The sequence below is a fragment of the Parasteatoda tepidariorum genome, chromosome 1, assembly GCF_982258835.1.
Source record: "Parasteatoda tepidariorum strain Cologne lab strain chromosome 1, Ptep-v5.0, whole genome shotgun sequence".
NCBI lineage: Eukaryota > Metazoa > Arthropoda > Arachnida > Araneae > Theridiidae > Parasteatoda > Parasteatoda tepidariorum.
Genome location: NC_141755.1, coordinates 80,342,449 through 80,362,757, shown reverse-complemented (window position 1 = coordinate 80,362,757; position 20,309 = coordinate 80,342,449). Strand labels below are relative to the sequence as shown.

Sequence of the window (20,309 nt, the reverse complement as noted above, 5' to 3'; positions counted from 1 at the left end):
TCAGGTTGTCGAAAATTCGATTGACGACAAATTCCTGGTGGCATCAATATCTAAATAAAATATGCTCTCTTCGCGTAGCTTAATCCAATCAAGGTACATCACAGTATTGTAAAATTTCTAAATATTCTAGCTCCTTGACACCAAAATTATTCAAATTTCTAAAAATTAAAACTGTTCTGTGATATACGAAATTCGCAATTTCTCTAAGCGGCATAAATTTTTAATATTTTAAGTATTTGAAAAAACTAATTAATGGAGATAAATTTTAAAGTTAAAAAGCATTAGCTTAAAACATAACTCTAAGCTAATTTTCTAAAACTTTGCATTGGATGCTGAAAAAAAAATATGTATATATAAGAATTAATGATACTTAATCGATAATACCGTGTCTACTTTTTAAATAAAGAACAAGTAACAACAAGCAGTATATTATCAGTGATGAAATAACTTCAAAAAAATTTCAAACGAAGTTAAATTTTGCGACACTTGATAGAAAAATAATATACAAGTAAGACTTCATTTTGTCGTCACAAAATTGCAGAATAAGAGATAATAAAATACCTTAACTTTTCTTTCTCTCTCTTTTTTTTCTGAAAAACTCTTCACAAACCATTTTGACACTTAACTACTTCAACCTTTGTTCTGAAAATTCCCGTTCTTAACCTATTTATGTCATCAGAACCATTGCCACTAGGAGAATATATATATAAAAAAGTAAAAAAAATCCTCTTTAAGCCTAAACGGTGTCACATAATTACAAAGAATGCTGCTTCGATGTTAGGGGTAATTTCAACACTCTTTGAACGAAAATGAAAACAAAAGTGAGAGAAGTGTAGGTTGCTTTTTTCATGGTGGAATTTTGAGTAGAAGCCCTATTACGTAATTACCTACGAAATGTGAGAATAAAAGTCGTCTGCATAATGGAAAGGGGAAAAAGATGTCACTTCTGTAAGCTCCGTATTGATTAAGTTTGAGCAGTCTTTTTATTTTTATGCGTTTGTAATAGTCGTCTGCTCAAAATGTATCAAACGATCTTAAAATCCAATTGTTTTATACTAAAGAGTATAAAAGTACACGGGATTATTTTTCTTTAAATAAATGCTCAGAAAATACAAAAACAAAAAAATTGTCTTTATTAGCGTTGACCATAATTTTTAAATATTTTTCCGATTTCGTTACATAACCTTATTCCTTCTTTACTTCATTAGAAAATCATTAAATATTCGATTTATTCATTAAGCTTCCAAGCGGATCATAATGGAACGCTTTAAAGTATTGAATGATTTGTGAAAATCCAAATCATCAAAGTTAGCACAATATTTGATTTCCTTTCCAGCTTTCTTAAATATTTTCTTCGTTGCTATCAATTTACCTATAAATATCTTTGAGTGTTATAAAGTAATTGATATTCTTTTTACGTTGTTGCTGAACACCATTGAAAGTTAAATTATAAGTGAAAATTATTTCCATATAATAATTTCGTTTTTTAAAACTAATTTTTTGCAGTAAAATTATCAAAATTTTCAAGTAAAATTTTCAGTAAAATTGAACAAAATTATTGTTTTAATTTAAAATTAATAACAAAATTATTGTTTTAAAATTTGAAGAAAAATTTGTTAAGAAGTGTGCAAGATATAAGTATTTAAAGTAGTTCTTTTAGACTGACAACCACGGAAAAAATTTTAAATTATTTTTTCATATTTTTGTAATCAATTGTATTTGGCAACTAATGAAAAAAACATATGATTTAAATATCTTAAATGAGTTTAGTACTTAGATTTAGTACTTTTTAAAAAAAAAAAGAAACTCAAAACGATGAGCTGTTTTCCAGTTATTTAATTTTGCTTTTTCTGCCCTGTTATTATAAGGTAATATAACTTGCTATGCTACATAATAAAATTTATGGAAAACCTCTGATTATTTTGAGCTTTCTTTTAAAAAGTATTGAATCTACTTAGAAAATTGCTAGAAATGTTGTACATTTTTAAGATATTTAAATCTTTTTTTCAATTAGTTGCCAAATATGATTTATTAAATTATGAAAAAAATAATTATTTTATGTTTTTTCCATGCACTTGCAGTATTAAAGAAGTACTGTGAATAATCATATCTTGCGCATTTTTACAAGTTCTTTTTTCTCAAATTTTAAAACAATAGTTTTGTAATTAATTTTAAATTAATTACAAATAAAATTTGTTTAATTTGACGGAAAATTTTTAAAGTTATAGCCAAAAAACAAAACGAAATAATTTGTTTCTTTATAAAAATGATCATAAATACATAAATATTTAAGCTAGATTTATTAAATTTTAAATTGCTCCAAAAATTTTGTTTCATTTTACTGAATATTTTTAATTTATAGCAAAAAACAAAAGACAAAAAAATTAGCTTTTTAATAAAAATGCTCATATCTCCATAAATATTTAAGCTATATTTACGAAAAATCATGTAGTTTTTGCAAATACCAACCAAAGTAATTAGTACAAGTTACAAGTTTATTTTCTAATGTTTCAACAGAGGGTGTTCAAAAATACTTGTTTTCTTTCTTACTTTACTGTCGATCTCTCAAACCTCTCAAAGCTTTAAACTTTATTGCAAAGAGGGAAAAAGCGTACAAACTAAATACTTCTAAAGTTCTAATCTAGTCCATTAAGTATTTTTTGAGAAATTTAGAAAAATATCAAAAACTAAAAGTGTCTCTTCCATTATTGTGTATATGTCATTGAACATTACCATATTTACCACTATTGTGCTAATTCATATCTTAATACAAATGTCATAATTTTATTGCTATCTATTCAAAAGTATGCATATAATTTCTATTTGAAACTTCAATACTTGCATTAACACTGCACATATTTAAAGTATATTTCATGATAAAATGGTTCAATGTTAAAACATAATATCATTAGTTTTAACCACAATTCCGTGTCTGAGATCTTACCATGTTTTCTTCCGACTTCTACCGTATAATCACATGATCAAGTTAAATTCCATAACATTACGGTTAATCTTTCACAACTTACATTCACCAAATTTGAACCATAGCACTACACTATCCAAACTGCCTAATAATGTAAAGGTATAGTAACAAACATTTTTATCAGCAAATCTAAACGCTTAAAATAAATTCATGTAATATGAAAATATCTATAATTAACAATTCAATTTCTGTTCTCATTTACTTTGGAATAATAAAGGGGGAATTGTTCTTAGTACTCATACAAAATTAATTATTGACTTTATCTATTTGAATGTTTTTTTCTTAAAAAAATCACTCTTTTGATATAATTTTGTTGCTTTAAAACTTCAACTCAACTTTTTATTTATTTACGTGGTTCTAATTTAATAATTAACTGTTTATTAATTGAGTAGAAATTACAAAAGTAATATTTTTTTCCAAAAAAAAATTTGCAGCTACATTGTCACGTGATCTCTTTCTTTTGCTCAATTTTTTACTCTTTTAAATTAAAACTTTTAATTGAAGTATAAGAATTTCCATTCAAAAAAATACCTGAAATAAAAGAAAAGTCAAATTTGCTTTTCTTACGTTCTTGAGACGTCGGAATTGCTAGGGGTTTTCCTATTATTAGCAAACAATAGTAAAACAATAGATAGTCTAGACTTGGTCTAAGTAAGAAATTAACAAACATATTCTAAATAATTCAGTTTAAAATTAGGTTAAGAAATGAGCATTTTTTTAAGAAACTCCAGATATTTGTCTTAAAGAAAAAGTGAAAAGAAAATAGAATGATGAAAACATAAGAAGCCCTCAGGACTAATTGTTCTGGAAAGAACTTCATTAAACTTATTATTCTGATTACATACATTCGAATATACTAAGAATACTGTATTGATATAAATTTTGTGGGTATCAGCTTGATATGATAAAATATTAAAAACTACGCCTGAGCTATTTTTTGAGCTCATTCACATTTTAGAATCAACCAAGCTCAACCAAGCACTAAATACTATTAGCCTTTTCTTAAACGAGTCTAAATTAAATTTTTAATCTGTATCGAAGTTTTCTCTAATTGATACACGAAATTTTATTCAAAATCATGATTGTATACATACATAATTCATATGCCTAAACAAGACTTTTTCAAAAAATATAATTTTCGATTTCAAAATATAATTTAACTTAAATTAAAATCAAAGTCTTTACATTTCAAATTAATTACGCTATCATTTTTGTGAAAAATAATTTTTTTAATATCCACTTATTTATCTAATAAAAATGGTTGAAATATATTTTTTATTCAGAAACTTTAATGTGGATCTAAAATATTTCCCTTTGCATTTCCTCATTCAAAAGTGAAAGGAAAAGGGCAGTCATCAAATTTTCACTCCTAACTCTTATTTACGTACTCTGATAGAGTTTTTCTAAATTTAAGGAAAAAATAACCAAAAGCTGTCTGTTCATACAATTAAACTTTAAGTTTAGGGGGGGGAAACATTTTTTACCTTTGCGATTCTGAAACGTTTAAAAAAAGTATGGTTTAGAAACCATGCATTCCAAAACCATACGTCTTTTTAACCATTTACTACTAGCATGGTTTCAGATCCATAGTAGCAAAAACAAATTGAACTGGAATTGGCGATAGTTTAGAAGCTTTATTGGGCTGCCATCTATGCGTGAAGAAGAGTATTGTATTCCAATAGTTCAGGGTCACAAATTGGGAAGTTCAGAACACTGGAAACTCTTCTTGTGTTGAAGAGGGTGGTAGAAATATTGTGGCGTCAACTCTGGAGTTTGAACCCTCGTTTTGTCGGTCAGGAAATTAGCAGATTAGCCCTCTGGTCTGTAATCTGTACCCATCTGGAAGAAGCTAGGTGGCTTCCTTAGGGGATTCTAGTTGTTATGATAAAATTCTGTTTATTTAACCATAAAAAACAGTTAATAAACGGTTTTTCTCACAGTTAACAGTTTGAAGATAATCTTATTCATGATTATTTGACTCTTTTGTCTGAATATGGTAATATAACAATTAAATAAATTTGCTATTTAACTATTTCTAATTTTGTATTAAATTAATTCAAATGCTGAACCATTTAAGTTGACCAACAGAACAAACAATTTTTAATATAACACTATCTGAGGTAAAAAAAATTAACATAATATAACAAGTAAAATTGAGAGTACTTTTATTAATAAACAAATTTAATAGCATATTCACGTGCTTCTGAACAGGCCACTATGTAAAAGCGTCTCTTGTCGCATAAGACAAAATATCCGGGTATGGGTTTCTATGTAATTTAAATCCTGGTGACGTATTCTAACTGCTTATAAATTTGTCTCAGCATTTACGTCACTTCCTGTCATATATATAAAACGAACCCTTACATTTCAACAAAAAAATGCCCTTTAAAAAGAAATCTGTAGCTTTAGAAGCAAAACGAATTTTAAATATTCGAATTCATTAAAATTTGATTTCTCAGGAACTCAACTGATTTTGTTGAAATTTGTACTTTACCATGTAAAATTACCTTCTTTATATGACGTAAAAATTTTATACATCACAGTTCAAAACTTTTTCGACCATTATTTAATAAAATTAAAGAAAATTACTGAAGGTGTGCTAATTTTTTTTAATGGAAATATCTTTGGGTAAACAAGTTTTATAATTGTATGCAAAGATTTTTCAATTCGCTTAAAAAGTTCTCGAGATATGCCGAAATACGCAGAAAGTTAAATTAACATTACGGAGTCCAAACTTTGGATCGCCCACCTGATGAAACTATGGGGAACATATTTCCTAGATTGCGGCTGCCCCCTGTAAATTGGGGGTCAAAAAATTCAAATTCTCGGAAAAAAGCTATGTTTATTCAGAGAAAGACCATTTCTGTATCTGATTTCCTAACTTAAAATATTATCTGCACTAATTATTTAACGTATTTGAGTTCACTCCTTCAAACAATTAAGATTGAATCCAAGAAAGTGAAAATCCCATCATTTGATCAAAAGATATTTAGGGTGATTCGTTTTATTATATTTCCTTTTGGTGCGCTGTACAATTCATGGAATACATTAGTGAAAAATATACGGATGTAAAAAATAACAAAAAGATGGGGTTTTTTAAGCAATGCAATAAGTCACAATTTTTATGAGAGAATGTAAACAATAATCGGTATTTTTCGGTTAACCGAGTTACAAGCGAACAAACAATTACCGTTACCAAACAATTTAGACCTCCACCAACTTTTTTATTATTTTATTTATTTCTTTAACACATAAAATTAAATTAAGTAAATAAAATAATAAAAATAATAATTGAGTTTCCTTGTGCCCAGCTAATCCAAAAGTACCCAATAATCTTTCGAGTAATAACAATAAAAGACTCCCTTGAGTAAAACTGCTGAGCCTTACAAAAAAATCATCAAAATTATTAAAAAAAGAAATGATGTGAAATGAAACATAGCATGATAAATTTTAATAATAATTACCCAGAAATTTAATATTAATTTAAAAGTTTCAGTTCAAAGTTTACTCAGAAAATAAAATTATGGTAAAACCATTCAAAATCGAAACAAAATGGATGTCAATTTTACAGACAGGATTTAGATGAGCAAAATGAATAAAGATGTAGTCTAAAATAGTCGTATTTTGTTAATATAAGTGTTTATTAATGATCTAAAAGAAGAAAATAATACTTTAATAGCTTTCTAGGTAACAAATATTATTTTCCATTAAAGTTGAACATAAGCTTTGTAACTTGAGCAATAATATTAGCTTTGTATCCAATAAATATGATTAAAAGTGTATTCTTGCGAAGATTATAGTAAAAAAAAATGAGCAAGCATTTTCTAATGAAATATTATATGTATATATAGTATTATCATTGAGTTAAAACTTGGGATTACTTTTTAAATTTCTTTTATTATACAAAATTATAGATGTATTCCAGAAATGAAATTGGGAATATAAACAGCTATTTTTATATCATAAAAATTTTGATCAGTTTGTTTTTGAAAGGAATATTCTGAATAGTTCAGATATATTTATAGATTTCTGGGAAATAAATTTTAATTCCAGTCGCAAGAAGTAATCTCTCACTTAAATAAGAATCTATAGAATTGATGAGTAAATGTGCATACTGAGAATAAGAAAATAAAAAGAATGGGGAATAAAAGATGCATGACTATGTATTTTGAACTAAATTGAGTAATTTAAAAAAAAAACATCTACCACATAAAGAAAAAAAAATCAGGTAAAATTATGGCACAGTATAGTAAGGACATTTCTAATTTAAAAAGAAAAATAAGAAAAGGAAAAACTTATGTTTTCTAATAAAAATCATTAAATAAATGGTATTTAAGCCATTGATTTGGTAATTTGCACCGAAAATTGTGATTTCCTAAGGTTTAGGTATAATAAATGGTTTTTGCACCAAAATATATGGTATTAAGCCGATTCATTTCGTAATTTAGCACCGAAAATTCTGATTTTCATAATTATAGGTTTAAAGGTTTTTAAACTAAAATCTATGGTATTTACGCCATTCATTTGGTAATTTGGTACCGAAAATTCTGATTTTCATAATTACAAGTATGAAAGGTTTTTAAACTGAAATATATGGTATTTACGCAATTCATTTGGAAATTGGATACCGAAAATTCTGATTTTCATAATTATCAGTATAAAAGGTTTTTAAACTGAAATATATGGTATTTACGCCATTCATTTGGAAATTGGATACCGAAAATTCTGATTTTCATAATTATAAGTATAAAAGGTTTTTAGACTGAAATATATGGTATTTACGCCATTCATTTGGTAATTTGGTACCGAAAATTCTGATTTTCAAAATTATAGTTCTTATTACCTCACCTTTAGTAGAAAAGTACAAAAATTGAAAAGAAAATTTAACCAAAAAAAATTGTTTTTATATTATTTACCAAATTTTATGACATGTTGTAAAACCCTATTTGATTGTAGATTTGACCAAATTCCAAACCAAAGCTCTTCGCCAATAATTACCAAGCTTTTTAGTTTTCGAATAGATCCAGAAACACAGCAAATTTTACCATATTCTAATAATTTTGATTTTCAATTTGAAATCTTGTTCAGACCTAATCACAGAAGCATTTAGTTGCCATGCAAGAGTAATAATTTAAAGTTATGAAAAAAGTAATTGTAATGAAAAAATTAATAGGATCGGACTGCTTCAAGAATACAAGTAACAAATTCTGGTACTACACTACACTGTTAAAATTACCGGTTCAAATTACGGTAAAACGTACTGACGCCTAGGGGGATGCTACTTTTTACCGTAAAATCTATACATTCCGAAAATGTTTATGGAACAAAAATCTGATATGCCGTAATTTTCGCAGTAATATTTGCTGTAAAACCACCAAATCACAGTAATAAAGTAATATTGCTGTAAAAATAAAGGTATAAAATTTCTCCCGTATTCTAAGCTCAAGATATCACTACTTTTTACAGAAATTTGATGCAAAATTTTTTACAGTGATAAGAAATGGCAAGAAACTGAACAAAGAAATGGCAAACTAATCCTCAGTGGTAGATGGATTGTGGAATTTTAAGCAGTTGTTAAAATTGTGGTACATTTTTGCGTTTTTCTCTCAAATTTTCTAAAAGTTTCTAAATTCTGCGATGTAACTATTCTGAGTAAAAGTCCAAAAGTAATCTTATATATGTTTCTACAAAAGTGATAAAACAATAACGCGACACAGACGTGTTGAAATAAAAAAAATATCTTACGCTATTCCACATTGCACACTTCAATTTATTTCAGCTGCTTACAACCTTCAGTCAGAGAGAACGAATGGCAAAAGTAAACAAAATCTTGCACTCGGCAATACATTTAACTGATTGGTACCAAGATTGAGAAACAGCACTAATCTGCCTAGCAGTCAATATGAAAAAGAATTCCCATTTTGCAAGAAACCGGCAGAAGTCGGCAATATTAGCGATTTACTGTAAACTATCTATAGAGTGAGCAATGCAATAGAGTGATTATATTCTAGAGAAGCTTCAGGCTGGACAATCATCTATTAGAAATATAAAAAACAGAAAATCCTTAATAAATTTTTACCTAATGATTGGATCTTCACGTTCTATGACTCAATCTTGATATCTCGAGGGGTTGACCTCAAATATGCTAATTAATAAGTGCAAACGATATTTTAAGTTACGAAATCAGACACAAAAACGGTCTTTCTCTGAATAAACCTACCTTTTTTTCAACGGATTTGAATTTTTGATCCTCAAAATATAGGGTGTAGCCGCAATCTGGGAAATATGGTCCGCATAGTATAGTCAGGAGAGAGATACAAAGTTTGAACCCCTTAATGTTAATGTTACTTTTTCGTATTTCTCCATATTTCGAGAACTTTTTGAGAGAATTAAAAAAATTTTGCACACATTTATAAAATTTATTTATCCAAAAATAATATAAATATTTATCGTTTTATTAAATAATTTTCGAAAAATGTGGAACTGTAAGGTATACAAATTTTACATCCTTTTAAAGTATGCAGTTTTACATGGATGCAGTTTTGTATGCATGCAGTAGAGTATGCAGTTTTCATTCCTCTTATTATTTGCTAGTACGACCATGCAACCAAACTAAGCTGAATAAACCCTGTTATCTTAATGTTTTTTCCATGCATACGTTTAATCAATATACAATTTCATTTATGCATTAACTACCCTCGTTGATTAAATTTTCAGTAACCCCGAGATATGTTGAGAATTAAGATATCTCGATACATAAATGTATCATTCTGGAAGAATCTATACATAGTGATTATGTACAAAACACTCCATTTCAGATACTATCTCATTTTCTTGCTCTAATTTTCCACTTCTCTTTCATTATGACCATAGTTTGTTAGAAAAAGTTAAATAAAGATCTTAGTAATCTAATAAATCTGAATAAATTGACGATGTTTTCTCTGGCTCAGGTTTTCTCAAGAAACCGAGATAATTCGCTTTTATTTTGCTTAACACGAAACTAAGAAAAGCGTTGCCTCCTCTGCGTTATAATAAGAATTAATCATCCCATTATATCATGCCGATAAAACTCATCACTGACGTTTATCGGCGCCATTCACGCCTCTATCAGGCGTTGGGATCTCCTAAACGCCCCTTGAGTGCGAATGACGTTTAGCCGATATTTATTTTTTTCCACATCTTTAGCATTATTATTGAAATTTGGAACTGGCTCCGCAATACCTCGTCCAGCTGTTAGAATGGGAGAGATAAAGCAAGCAAAAATGCTTTAAAAGAAGCCAGGAGAAGCGATTCTTTGTGTTCTGAGACAGAAGAATACGTTATCTTCGCGTAACTGTACTTGGTTGACAAAAATCTGATTTTTTAAAAAAAAGCATCTAAAGTAAAAGCCTAAAGATTTGTGCAAACAAGTTTTGAGAACTTTTGAAAATTTCTAACAAATGAATATATTTAAATGAAAATTTGCATGAAAATTAAGAATTCATTTACGTATTTCGAAAATGGGATTATCTTTTTCACGCAATGAATTTAAAGTCTTGAGGGGAAAAAAATGCTATATAGCTGCATCATTTTTTGAGACACTTTGTAAATATTAAATACTTTCTATGTTACATAATTTAGATGATGCTTTTAACATTAAAAGCATATTTAAATCCTTATTTTATGTCACAAATTATTACTAAATATATTATAAGATTAATAATACATGCTATAATAATAAAATTCTTTTAGCAAATGACACCTCAGTTAATTTTTCAGATAGTTTTACCTACGCATAGAGGGTAATTAATGATGTAATTAATAATAACGTAAAAATTGTCAAGAATATTATCATACTTAATCGTTTATATTACGCAAATACTTTTATTAAGTTGGACCTTTAAAAAGCATTTTAATGACATTCAAAATGAAACGAAGACACTTGTTAGTAAGATAAGTTCCTACTTTAATTTAAAAAAATTTAATCTATTTGTTCAAAAGAATAGTTATGAAGAGTTAGGAAAAATTTGCGTTTAACGTGTAAATATTAAAAAAATATTTAAAACATATCTTTATAAATTATGTGAAGTTCAGGTTCAATTTTTTGGCATTTCATTAATTATTAGGGGGTTTCTAAACACGAAAAAAAATATTTTTGGCAATTTTATTTCGTTTCCCTTTTTTTACCATCATAAGCACTAGCTATTATGAGACTATCTTTGAATATTAATATCTGAATTAAATTTTATTAATTTCCATATTATTATAGACATTATTGCTAATTGTGCACAAAGTAAATGTATAGTCAAAACTACCAGAATATGGTACAATTTACCACGTTTCTGGCTCGATAGGAGCATTAAAAATCTCGGTAAATTGTACAGATGCACTTTGTTTTAGAAAAATTAGCAATATAATCTTGTTTTATTATGTGGGATAAAAATTGATAAATATAGTGAAATTTGATAATTTTATTATACTTTAGAGCATGGCATAAATTTACTCTTTTCAGCTTTATATTTTAAACTAAATGTGTGGAAATAATAACTATAATTTTGAAGACCAGAAAATACAAATAACCATCATAACCATCTGAACAAAAAATTACCAAATGAATGATTTAAATATCCTATACTTTGATTTTTATTATAAGAATTCTGTTCATGCTTTTTTTTTACAAGAAATATCATTACAGTACTGTACAATAACTTTACCAGAATTTTTTTTCTCTGTGTATCTAAATCAAATTTATAGATTGAAAAATGAGTCATTCATTCGTTTTGTACAAGTAATTAAAAAATGAATAAACAATAAATTTAATTTAATTTCCGCTTTATAAATAAAAGAAATACCTAAAGTAAAATAGAATAAAAATTTAGATTATAGTTTGCGAAACATACACTTATATCACTATAAACTTGATAATTGCAAGTGCGCTGTCAGAATAACTACGCTTAACACTAATTAACAACAGGATTTAACTAAACTAATTAACTACTCTAATTAACTACAACAAGATGCTATTGAAAGTTTTACGTAAATGTGAAATGAAACAAATAAGCGCACAAACAATATTTCTGCGTAATGTTAGAAGACATAATTTTAATTTAAAAATGGCTAAAGTACTTTTATAGGCCATAGTTAAAGCTTTCATTAATGATATCAAGAAAGCTATCCAAAAAATTTACAACTTATTTATTATCCACAGAAACAATCATGTTTTTATTTTTATTTTCGAATAATAAAATTTTTTTTAATAGTTTGCTTTTTTGTAAGACGATATCCATGTTTACAATCTGGTAATCATACATTTTGAAATACATGAACTTTAATTAATTATTTTGGTCCAAAATAATTCATATTATTAGAATCTTCCTATTTATAGATCTCTGTTTAATTTCGTTTTCCTAATTAATAGTAAATACAAAATAACAGAACCATTTCATTTAAATCCTAATGTTAAATGTTAATGTTACCTATGTCATCAAGAGAACAGCTCTCATCTATGGACACGACAAGAACAACTACCGAACCATTTATATAATTTCTGCTTAGCGAATGTTAAAGTAAAAAAAAAGAAAATATATAATATTTTTCCGGAAAAATATACTGCACTGTTTGAAGTTACTGAGAAAAAATTGTTAAATAATAATTTGCTTGATTATTTTACCATATTCCAACGACAACAGTCAAATGAACATAAAAAGAGGATACTCAAAGTACTAAATGTTAGTATTTGCTTATCGTCTGTTTCCACCCGGTAAAACAACCAGAATTTCATCGGTACCAATCAGGCAAACAGCAAATGAGAACGTTCTTCGGAAGCTGGAACAAAGCCATATAATAAGGATTACAAATTATAATTTCTGTTTTCTATCATCAGAGCCTAACGGAACAGTGCATGCCGAATACTCTTATGGTAATTAGTGTGTGGGGAACACCCTATGTAGTCACATACTTCCTTGTAGCTGGGTTAGCCAAGAAATTTAATCTGTCAACCTCATGATCGGCTGATCGGGAGGGCAAATTCTAGCCTTGCACCACAATATTTCCTAGATTAGATTCTTTCAACACATGAGGAGTTTCAAGTTCCTGCCCTCCTCTGTTGGTGACCCTGGAGTATTAGAAAACGAAGCTCTCATTCATGGATATATGGTAGCTCTATAGAGCTGTTTAACACGAAAAGTTTAATGATTCCAATCTCTCATGATAGATGACACTACTAGATAAAATAATTAAACCATATTTCATACTTCACTTGACAAAACACAACTCAACCGCATTCTAACTCCGTTTTCTAAACCTTACGAAAAGCTTAGCATAACCAAACACTAATGTACAGTCATGTTACCTTTTTAACGGTTCTAACCCACTGACGGTTTAGCAAATGAGCAAAATTGGGAGAATGTTTTTTTTCCTAATACACTGATTCCGTATCTCATAACATGAAAAAACTCGTATTGCTATGCCGGGAAGACTGCTGGTTAAATTATGTCTTTTTATGTGCTGAACCGTCAAAGAGTTAATACTATGCTGTAGTTGTAAATGGGTACAAAACTATTTAGTTTTGTATTCACGGTTTTTTATTCATATGATTTATGAACTATTTCAAATCCCAAAGTAAACGTAAGTAAAACGTTCCCAAATATAGACTTTACGGTTCATTTGATTTACAGATCATTACCACCTATTGTAACGTAATTTTAGAATAAAAATTCTCACAGTGAGAGGCAAACTGTCCCTTTATAAATGTACAATGCGTTCGTTAGTTCGCTAAGTTTTGTAATGATCATATCTGCTAAATGAATTCATGCGAACAATAAATTATGTTGGATTAGCAATCTTGAGTTAAAAACACTAAAGTAAACAAAAAGGAAGAAAATGTGGCTTAAATAATTTCTATAAAACACTAACCTCATACATAAAAAAAGGAAAGGCACTAATTCTTTATATATAAAATACAATTTTTAGAGAAGGTTTTAGGAAAAGCGATTCTCTCCAAGTTCAATTCCTTCTCCTCTATTTCATAAATACAAAGGTATTTTATAGAATTATTTCAAAGTTTCCAACCAAAATGTATCCGATCAATCAATTCATGAACTTAAAAATGTCAAGTCTCATCAACTTCAACTTTGTAACTTTGAAAATACTATTTTTTTTTTTAGAAAACTACGATGAATTAAAGCTTTCGGTCAAAACTATTTAAAGTTTTATGGTGAAAGGATACGTTTGGTGAATTAAAGTCTTAAGTGATTTTATGAAAAATTAATTTCAACGGATTTCTCTGAAAATTAAGTACGATGTGTATATTGTCATACCCATCCTAATACAAGGTAGTAACTAAATTGTGTGAAAAGCGATATTTTCCATAATGCTATCAAACTTGATCATATGATGTACTTGGAGCAATGAAATGATTAACCACATTTCCAAATAGTTCAGAACAGAATTTTTAATGCAAAAACAAGGACTTCACGATTCAAGGAGATTTTTCGATATATTTTGCTGTTATATAGAAAAAATTTCGAAAAATCTCTATGTACTAATCTCCAAAAAGTAGTACAAAGCAGCTTGATGTAAAAGTCTTACCATTTAAAAAATGGTCTCTCATCCCCAAATGCTCCAAACTCTTCATATATATATTTTTGTAAACTACTGAATAAACTAAATAAACATATTTTAACATCCTTGCTCTTTTATCACAAAAAGTATTACTTTATTAAAATATTACTTTTTACTGATTGAAACTCCCTATAAGGCTGATATGCATTACTTTCTGTTATAACGTTTCGCAAACATATTCTTTTGAAATGTATTGTTTTAATATGCCCGTGATTCCTTTATTTAAATCTTTAATTAAACACCACTTCCTTACAAGTCATCGCAAAATCAAAAATTGTTTAAAAAAATTGTTTAGCTTGAAATGATTTTTTAACTATATGCCATTAAAGCCAAATTCTTTATAAACTAGGAGCTGTAACTATAAAGGACGAAGTATAATAACTGTTATGAATGAAGGGTGCGTTTTTTTCAGGGATAATAATTTCGCCTTTTTTACGGTAAAAGACCACTATTAAATAGTAAAAAAGACGTTTTTTTATGATAATGAAAAATTAAATAAAACCTGTTTTATTAAATTAGAAAATCTGCTAGCAATGTTTTTCCTTGCCAATATAAAATCAAATTTTTAATTAATTAAATATTAAATAGTTCTAGAAATTTTTTCGCTTTTTAAAGAGAGAAAGAAGAGAACGACTATAGAATGGCTCTACCTTTAAATTTGAAATTAGTTTACTCTTTTATAAAGTAGGAAAATTTATTGAGAATTTATAAATGATTCTAAACCATAAGAAGTTAGTTCCCCTAAGTAAGACAAATTGAAATTAGTTTAAATCAAATAGTTATTCATAATGAGCATTATATAAAAGATTTCTTGTATTTCGGTTTATGAATCGATTTAAGGTGCTACTTTAAATTTCTTGAAGAGATCTAATGTCAAATGAAATTACTGTGGGGGCTAATATATTTTAAAGTAACCTCCACCTGATGTAATTTACTTCTGCACTTGAATATAACAGTTTTAGGAACAGCCTGATTATTTTAGCAACTCCTAAAACGGGGCATGATAGTATATATTATTTTTATTTATGGTCTATAGGTCTGGTTTTAAACTTGGTTACTGGACGAAAATATAATATCATAAGAATAATTATTTGATAAGCTAAATCAAAATGTTAAAGGAGCTTTAAAGATCGATTTGAAATTTTTATTAGTTCAATTTTAGATAAAAAATTCCACAAAAAGTTTGTCATTCCCTATTAAACTTTCACATTTGGAATGATTTTTAATTCTGATGTTGGGATTTTCATGTGACTAGAAATCCGTATGCATTTTTTTCACAAGGAAAGATAGCTTTTGGGAAACTCTCTTGCAAACTCCATGTTTTCAAGCAGCAAAAATTAACTAAAAGAACAAGGTTAAGGGCAAAGACACTAAATTCATCAGTATTGAAGAGTTTTGACAAAGCGCCAAAATGAAAATCGTTATTGAAACTATAGCAAACGAATAAAGAAGTGTCTTTTTAAATTTTGTAGAGGTTACTACGAAACTTAATAAATGAGCATGTAATCAATTTAATTTATTTACAAGAGTCATTAGATTGTTCTCTAAAATTAATAGCTGCACCTAGTGTTTTTGCAGATTAAAGACGACTGCAGGCGAATCTCTAGTCCTCGACATTGCTAAATTTGCTAAAGTAACAAGGTTAGAGACGTCGAACTCAATAAGAACATCAGAATTTAAGAGAATTGACTAAAACTCAAAATGAAAGGACTTTGAAAGTTGTTTTTAAAATATCTGCGAGTTTGTAAAAGAGTACCTTTTTTAACATAAGGCGGAGGTTAGTTTGTAACTTATTAAATGAGTATATAATTCATTCAATTCAACGAGCGAGTACTGCTAAATGATTATATAATTCATTCAATTTCTGCAAGAGAGTAAAGGAATACCTTATTTTTTTACATAAGGTGGAGGTTGGTTTGTAACTTCTTAAATGGGTATATAATTCATTCAATTCTACGAGCGAGTAATGTTAAAGAATTATGTAATTCATTCAATTTCTACAAGTGAGTAAAGGAGTACCTTTCTTTTACATAAGGTGGAGGTTAGTTTGTAACTTATTAAATGAGTATATAATTCATTCAATTCTACGAGCGAGTAAAAGAGTGCCTTTTTTTCACAAGGGGGAAGTTAGTTTGGAACTTATTAAATGGGTATATAATTCATGAAATATTTACAGGAGTTATTAGGTCTTTATCAAAAATTAATAGCCACGCCTTGTATTTTCGCAAATTAACGACAATTGTAGACAAATCTCTTGAAAACTTCATGTTTTCGAAACTGAAAATGTTGCTAAAGGAACAAGATTAAGGACTTCGAAAATATTAAGAACGTCAGAATTGAAGAGCTTTGACTCAGAATGAAAATACTTTAAAAGTTATTTTTAAAATGTTTACAAGCTAGTAAATGAGTGCCTTTTTTTTTACATAAGGTTGACTTAAGGCGGAATTTGCAACATTTCGAAACTTTTTAAATGGATACGTAATCCACTGAACACTTTTAAGAGTTATTTGATCAATCTTAAAAACCAATAGCCGCATGTTGATTTGGTCGAATATTTCTTTCATCTTAATTTCGATTAGCAGATATTCTATTTTTTTAGAATATTTCTAATAAACTGTAATTACAATACAAAATGTTTTTTCTCACTTTCATTATCCAGACAACTGCCTGCAGACCCCTTAAGTGATATTTAAGGGACTGACTTAAGGGAGCTAACATAATAACATGTTTTTCATATTACCACGTTTTTATTTAATCAAAATTTTGAGAAAGTACCTAAGAATTTGGCATAAATTAATCATTAACTTAACATTTAAACATTTTTTAACATTAGATTGTTTTTATATAATAAGTTATACATATTTCATAAAAAATTACGCTTTGCAATAAATTAATTTTAATAAATCTTCAATGGTCTATGAAATTAATATTCAATCGTGGTCAATAAAATTTTTTAAGTTTGATTCTTGGTTATAATCGGAATAATTTAAACTATACTTAATCACTATGTAAATAAGAAAATGATATATAAAAAAAGCTTTTTAGAAATTAGTTAAATAAAGTTTTAAGGTAAGTCTTAAATTTTATAAATTATATCATCCCTTTTTGTATATGTTTCCTTTTTTAAGAAAATATCATTATTTAAAATTAGAATAGCAATAATAACAATAATAATAATGACTCTGCAAAATATTTTGCTAATTTAAAACAATTTTTCTGCCTGATAATTTTTATTTTTGTCTGCAATCTGTGATATGCTTTGCTAGATTAAATACATCATTTAAGAAAATTATTTTATGGAAAGATTGCAAAAATTATTTTTGTACTTTTAGAAAGCAAAACTTCGTAAGGAAGTATTACAGAGAACGGAAGTAAGTGATTAATAGCTTTCTTTTAAAACACATGCCAGAAAGTCAATGAGGCCGCATGTAATTTTGAAGAAAGGTATTTCTAAGTAATTAATCATTTAAACTAAATAAAAACAAAAACAATGTTAGACTTCATTTTTCGGCAATGCATGATCTTTTTAGCCGCGCTTGAAGCTTGATATGATATAATATATTATTTTATTAATGACTTATATTTCTGCTTTTAAACGTCGATATTTGGGGGGGGGGGAATAATAGATTACCTTTTAAACTTGAAATACTAATTACATATTAATGAATTAAGTTCTTTAAATATAATGAGAATCATTATTTGATATGTTGAATTAACATGTTAAAAGAGATAATTTCAAACATCAATTTTTATTAGTTTTTCCCACTTATAAAATAAATAAAAGAACATCCATTGTTTTAAGCGAAACGCCAAAAAAAAAAATCTGTTTTCGTACTTTCCTTCCAAACTCCTTAAGTTTAGAAACGTACTACTTTCAACTTTAACTTTATTAACTTCAACAATTTAATTTTCAATCACATAATTTTCAAAAGTTTAAATAAATAAACTTAAAAATTATTAACTCTAAAATTCTTATCGGTTTTTATCATGCTTGGTTTTTCTTTTAAAAAAAAAGAGGTTTTAACAAAGCAAGTTTTTAACTCTAGGGAATTATTTTAAGCACCTAAATTTCTATGTTATGTGATACTATTCACAATATCTTTTTTTATATCATTGCAAAATACTATTAAGGAAATGATGAAAATTAAATTATATAGATTTATAATTTTTAAAATTTTAACGATAAATCTATACGATACAATTTTCATAGACTCATTTTAAGTATTAAAAAAATTACAAAAAGTTTCGTTGTTTATAAGCATAAAAATTTTTAAAATAATTTATTTTGAGTATCTTCTATTTTAATTGTTTAGTCTAAAACTAAATTTTTAAAGCAATAATTTTTTTTGTGGAAAAATAATTCGTAAGGATTTTAAGAATGTTAATTTAATATATTTTTGAAAAACTAAATATTCGATTATATTGCAAAGTTTGCTTTGTTTTCAAATTAATTTCCATGCATTACTAAGGTCAATGGATTGAAGTTAAAGTATTAAAGAATGAATTAAAGTTAAAATTTAAAAAAAAGTTGCATGCCTTTGCAACGTATGTAAGAAATTAAGATGCTCAATTTAAAATAATATTCTTTTACCTTTAAATTAAATATTTGAAATGATGAAATTAAGAGTTCTGTTTTTAATAACTGTATAACATTACTTAAAAAAATGGAAATGATATGAAATATAAATAAAAACCAATGTATGCATTTTATGTAAAATATAAAAGACATTTAAAAATAATATCAAATAAAAAAATTGCTACCTAAGAAAAAAATTTTATGCAATTTTTGTGTGTAAAAAGAAAAACATTGAGTCAACCAAACTTTTTAAAAAGTTTGTGAAAGAAAAATTGAAATAAAAAGACGAAAAGAAAAACTTACCGTCTGCTATGTTGAAGATGAGTAGGAGAGCTAAAGCCGCTGCGGGCAGCATCTCTATACTCCTCACTCCAGGTATAGGGGTGGGCGAGCCCTGAGGGGTGTTCCGAGCCTTGACGCGGCCCGATCTCTTCTGCTTCCGTCCAACTCCCGCCCGAACAACGGCAGGGATAGAGGGGGCGCGCGCTGTCATTGATTCCGGGCCGTTCCGCTTATACGATTGATCGGACCTGTCGTTCTCCGAGACACGTGTCCCTCCGTCCGAGCCTTATCTATAGTGACCGCGTGGGAGTAAGATCTCGAACTCGGGATGAGAAGAGATGAGGATGGGGAGGCTCAAGAGAAGAATTTCGAAAAAGAAATCGCGTTCTTAACTTTTTTGTTTGGAGTACTCGGTTTCAAGGTGTGTTTTCGTTTCTACCCTGTTCGTATGAATATTTCTCTATAATAACTAAAATCCGATAGTTGTTTCTTTCCTTTTATTTTGATTTTGCTGACTAATTTGTCGTCAACCCTTCAATTGCTTCATTATTTTCATTATCATTTTCTTTTCTTTTTTTTTAAATGCGCAAATTAATGCGCGATTAATTTGGAGCAAGCATTATTTTTCTGTGAAATGCGCATCTAAAATTACAATAAAATGTACACCTATGATACTTTAAGCTTTTCTACAACTTATATTAAACTTGAAAGCTTTATTTTTCCGTAACTCGAATTGAGATTTTTCAAAACAGCAAAAGAAATAAAAAAAATCAGAAAATATGAAGTTGAATTTATTTTCTTATGGCTCTGCTAGCAGATCATATGTAAATTCATTGTTTGAATCATGAAATTTATTTTTCTTCTACT

General features: G+C 27.7%; 1 protein-coding gene across 1 annotated transcript in view; it reads right to left on the bottom strand.

Annotated features, from left to right (window-relative positions):
- Positions 1 to 19,646, bottom strand: part of LOC107451469 (uncharacterized) — a 176,971-nt gene extending 157,325 nt beyond the window's left edge. Inside the window, exon 1 of the mRNA XM_071179648.2 lies at positions 19,464 to 19,646. Within this exon, the coding sequence (XP_071035749.2) occupies positions 19,464 to 19,515 (52 nt within the window). The 5' untranslated portion in view covers positions 19,516 to 19,646. The remainder of the gene's footprint in view (positions 1 to 19,463) is intronic.
- Positions 19,647 to 20,309: the final 663 nt, after the last annotated feature.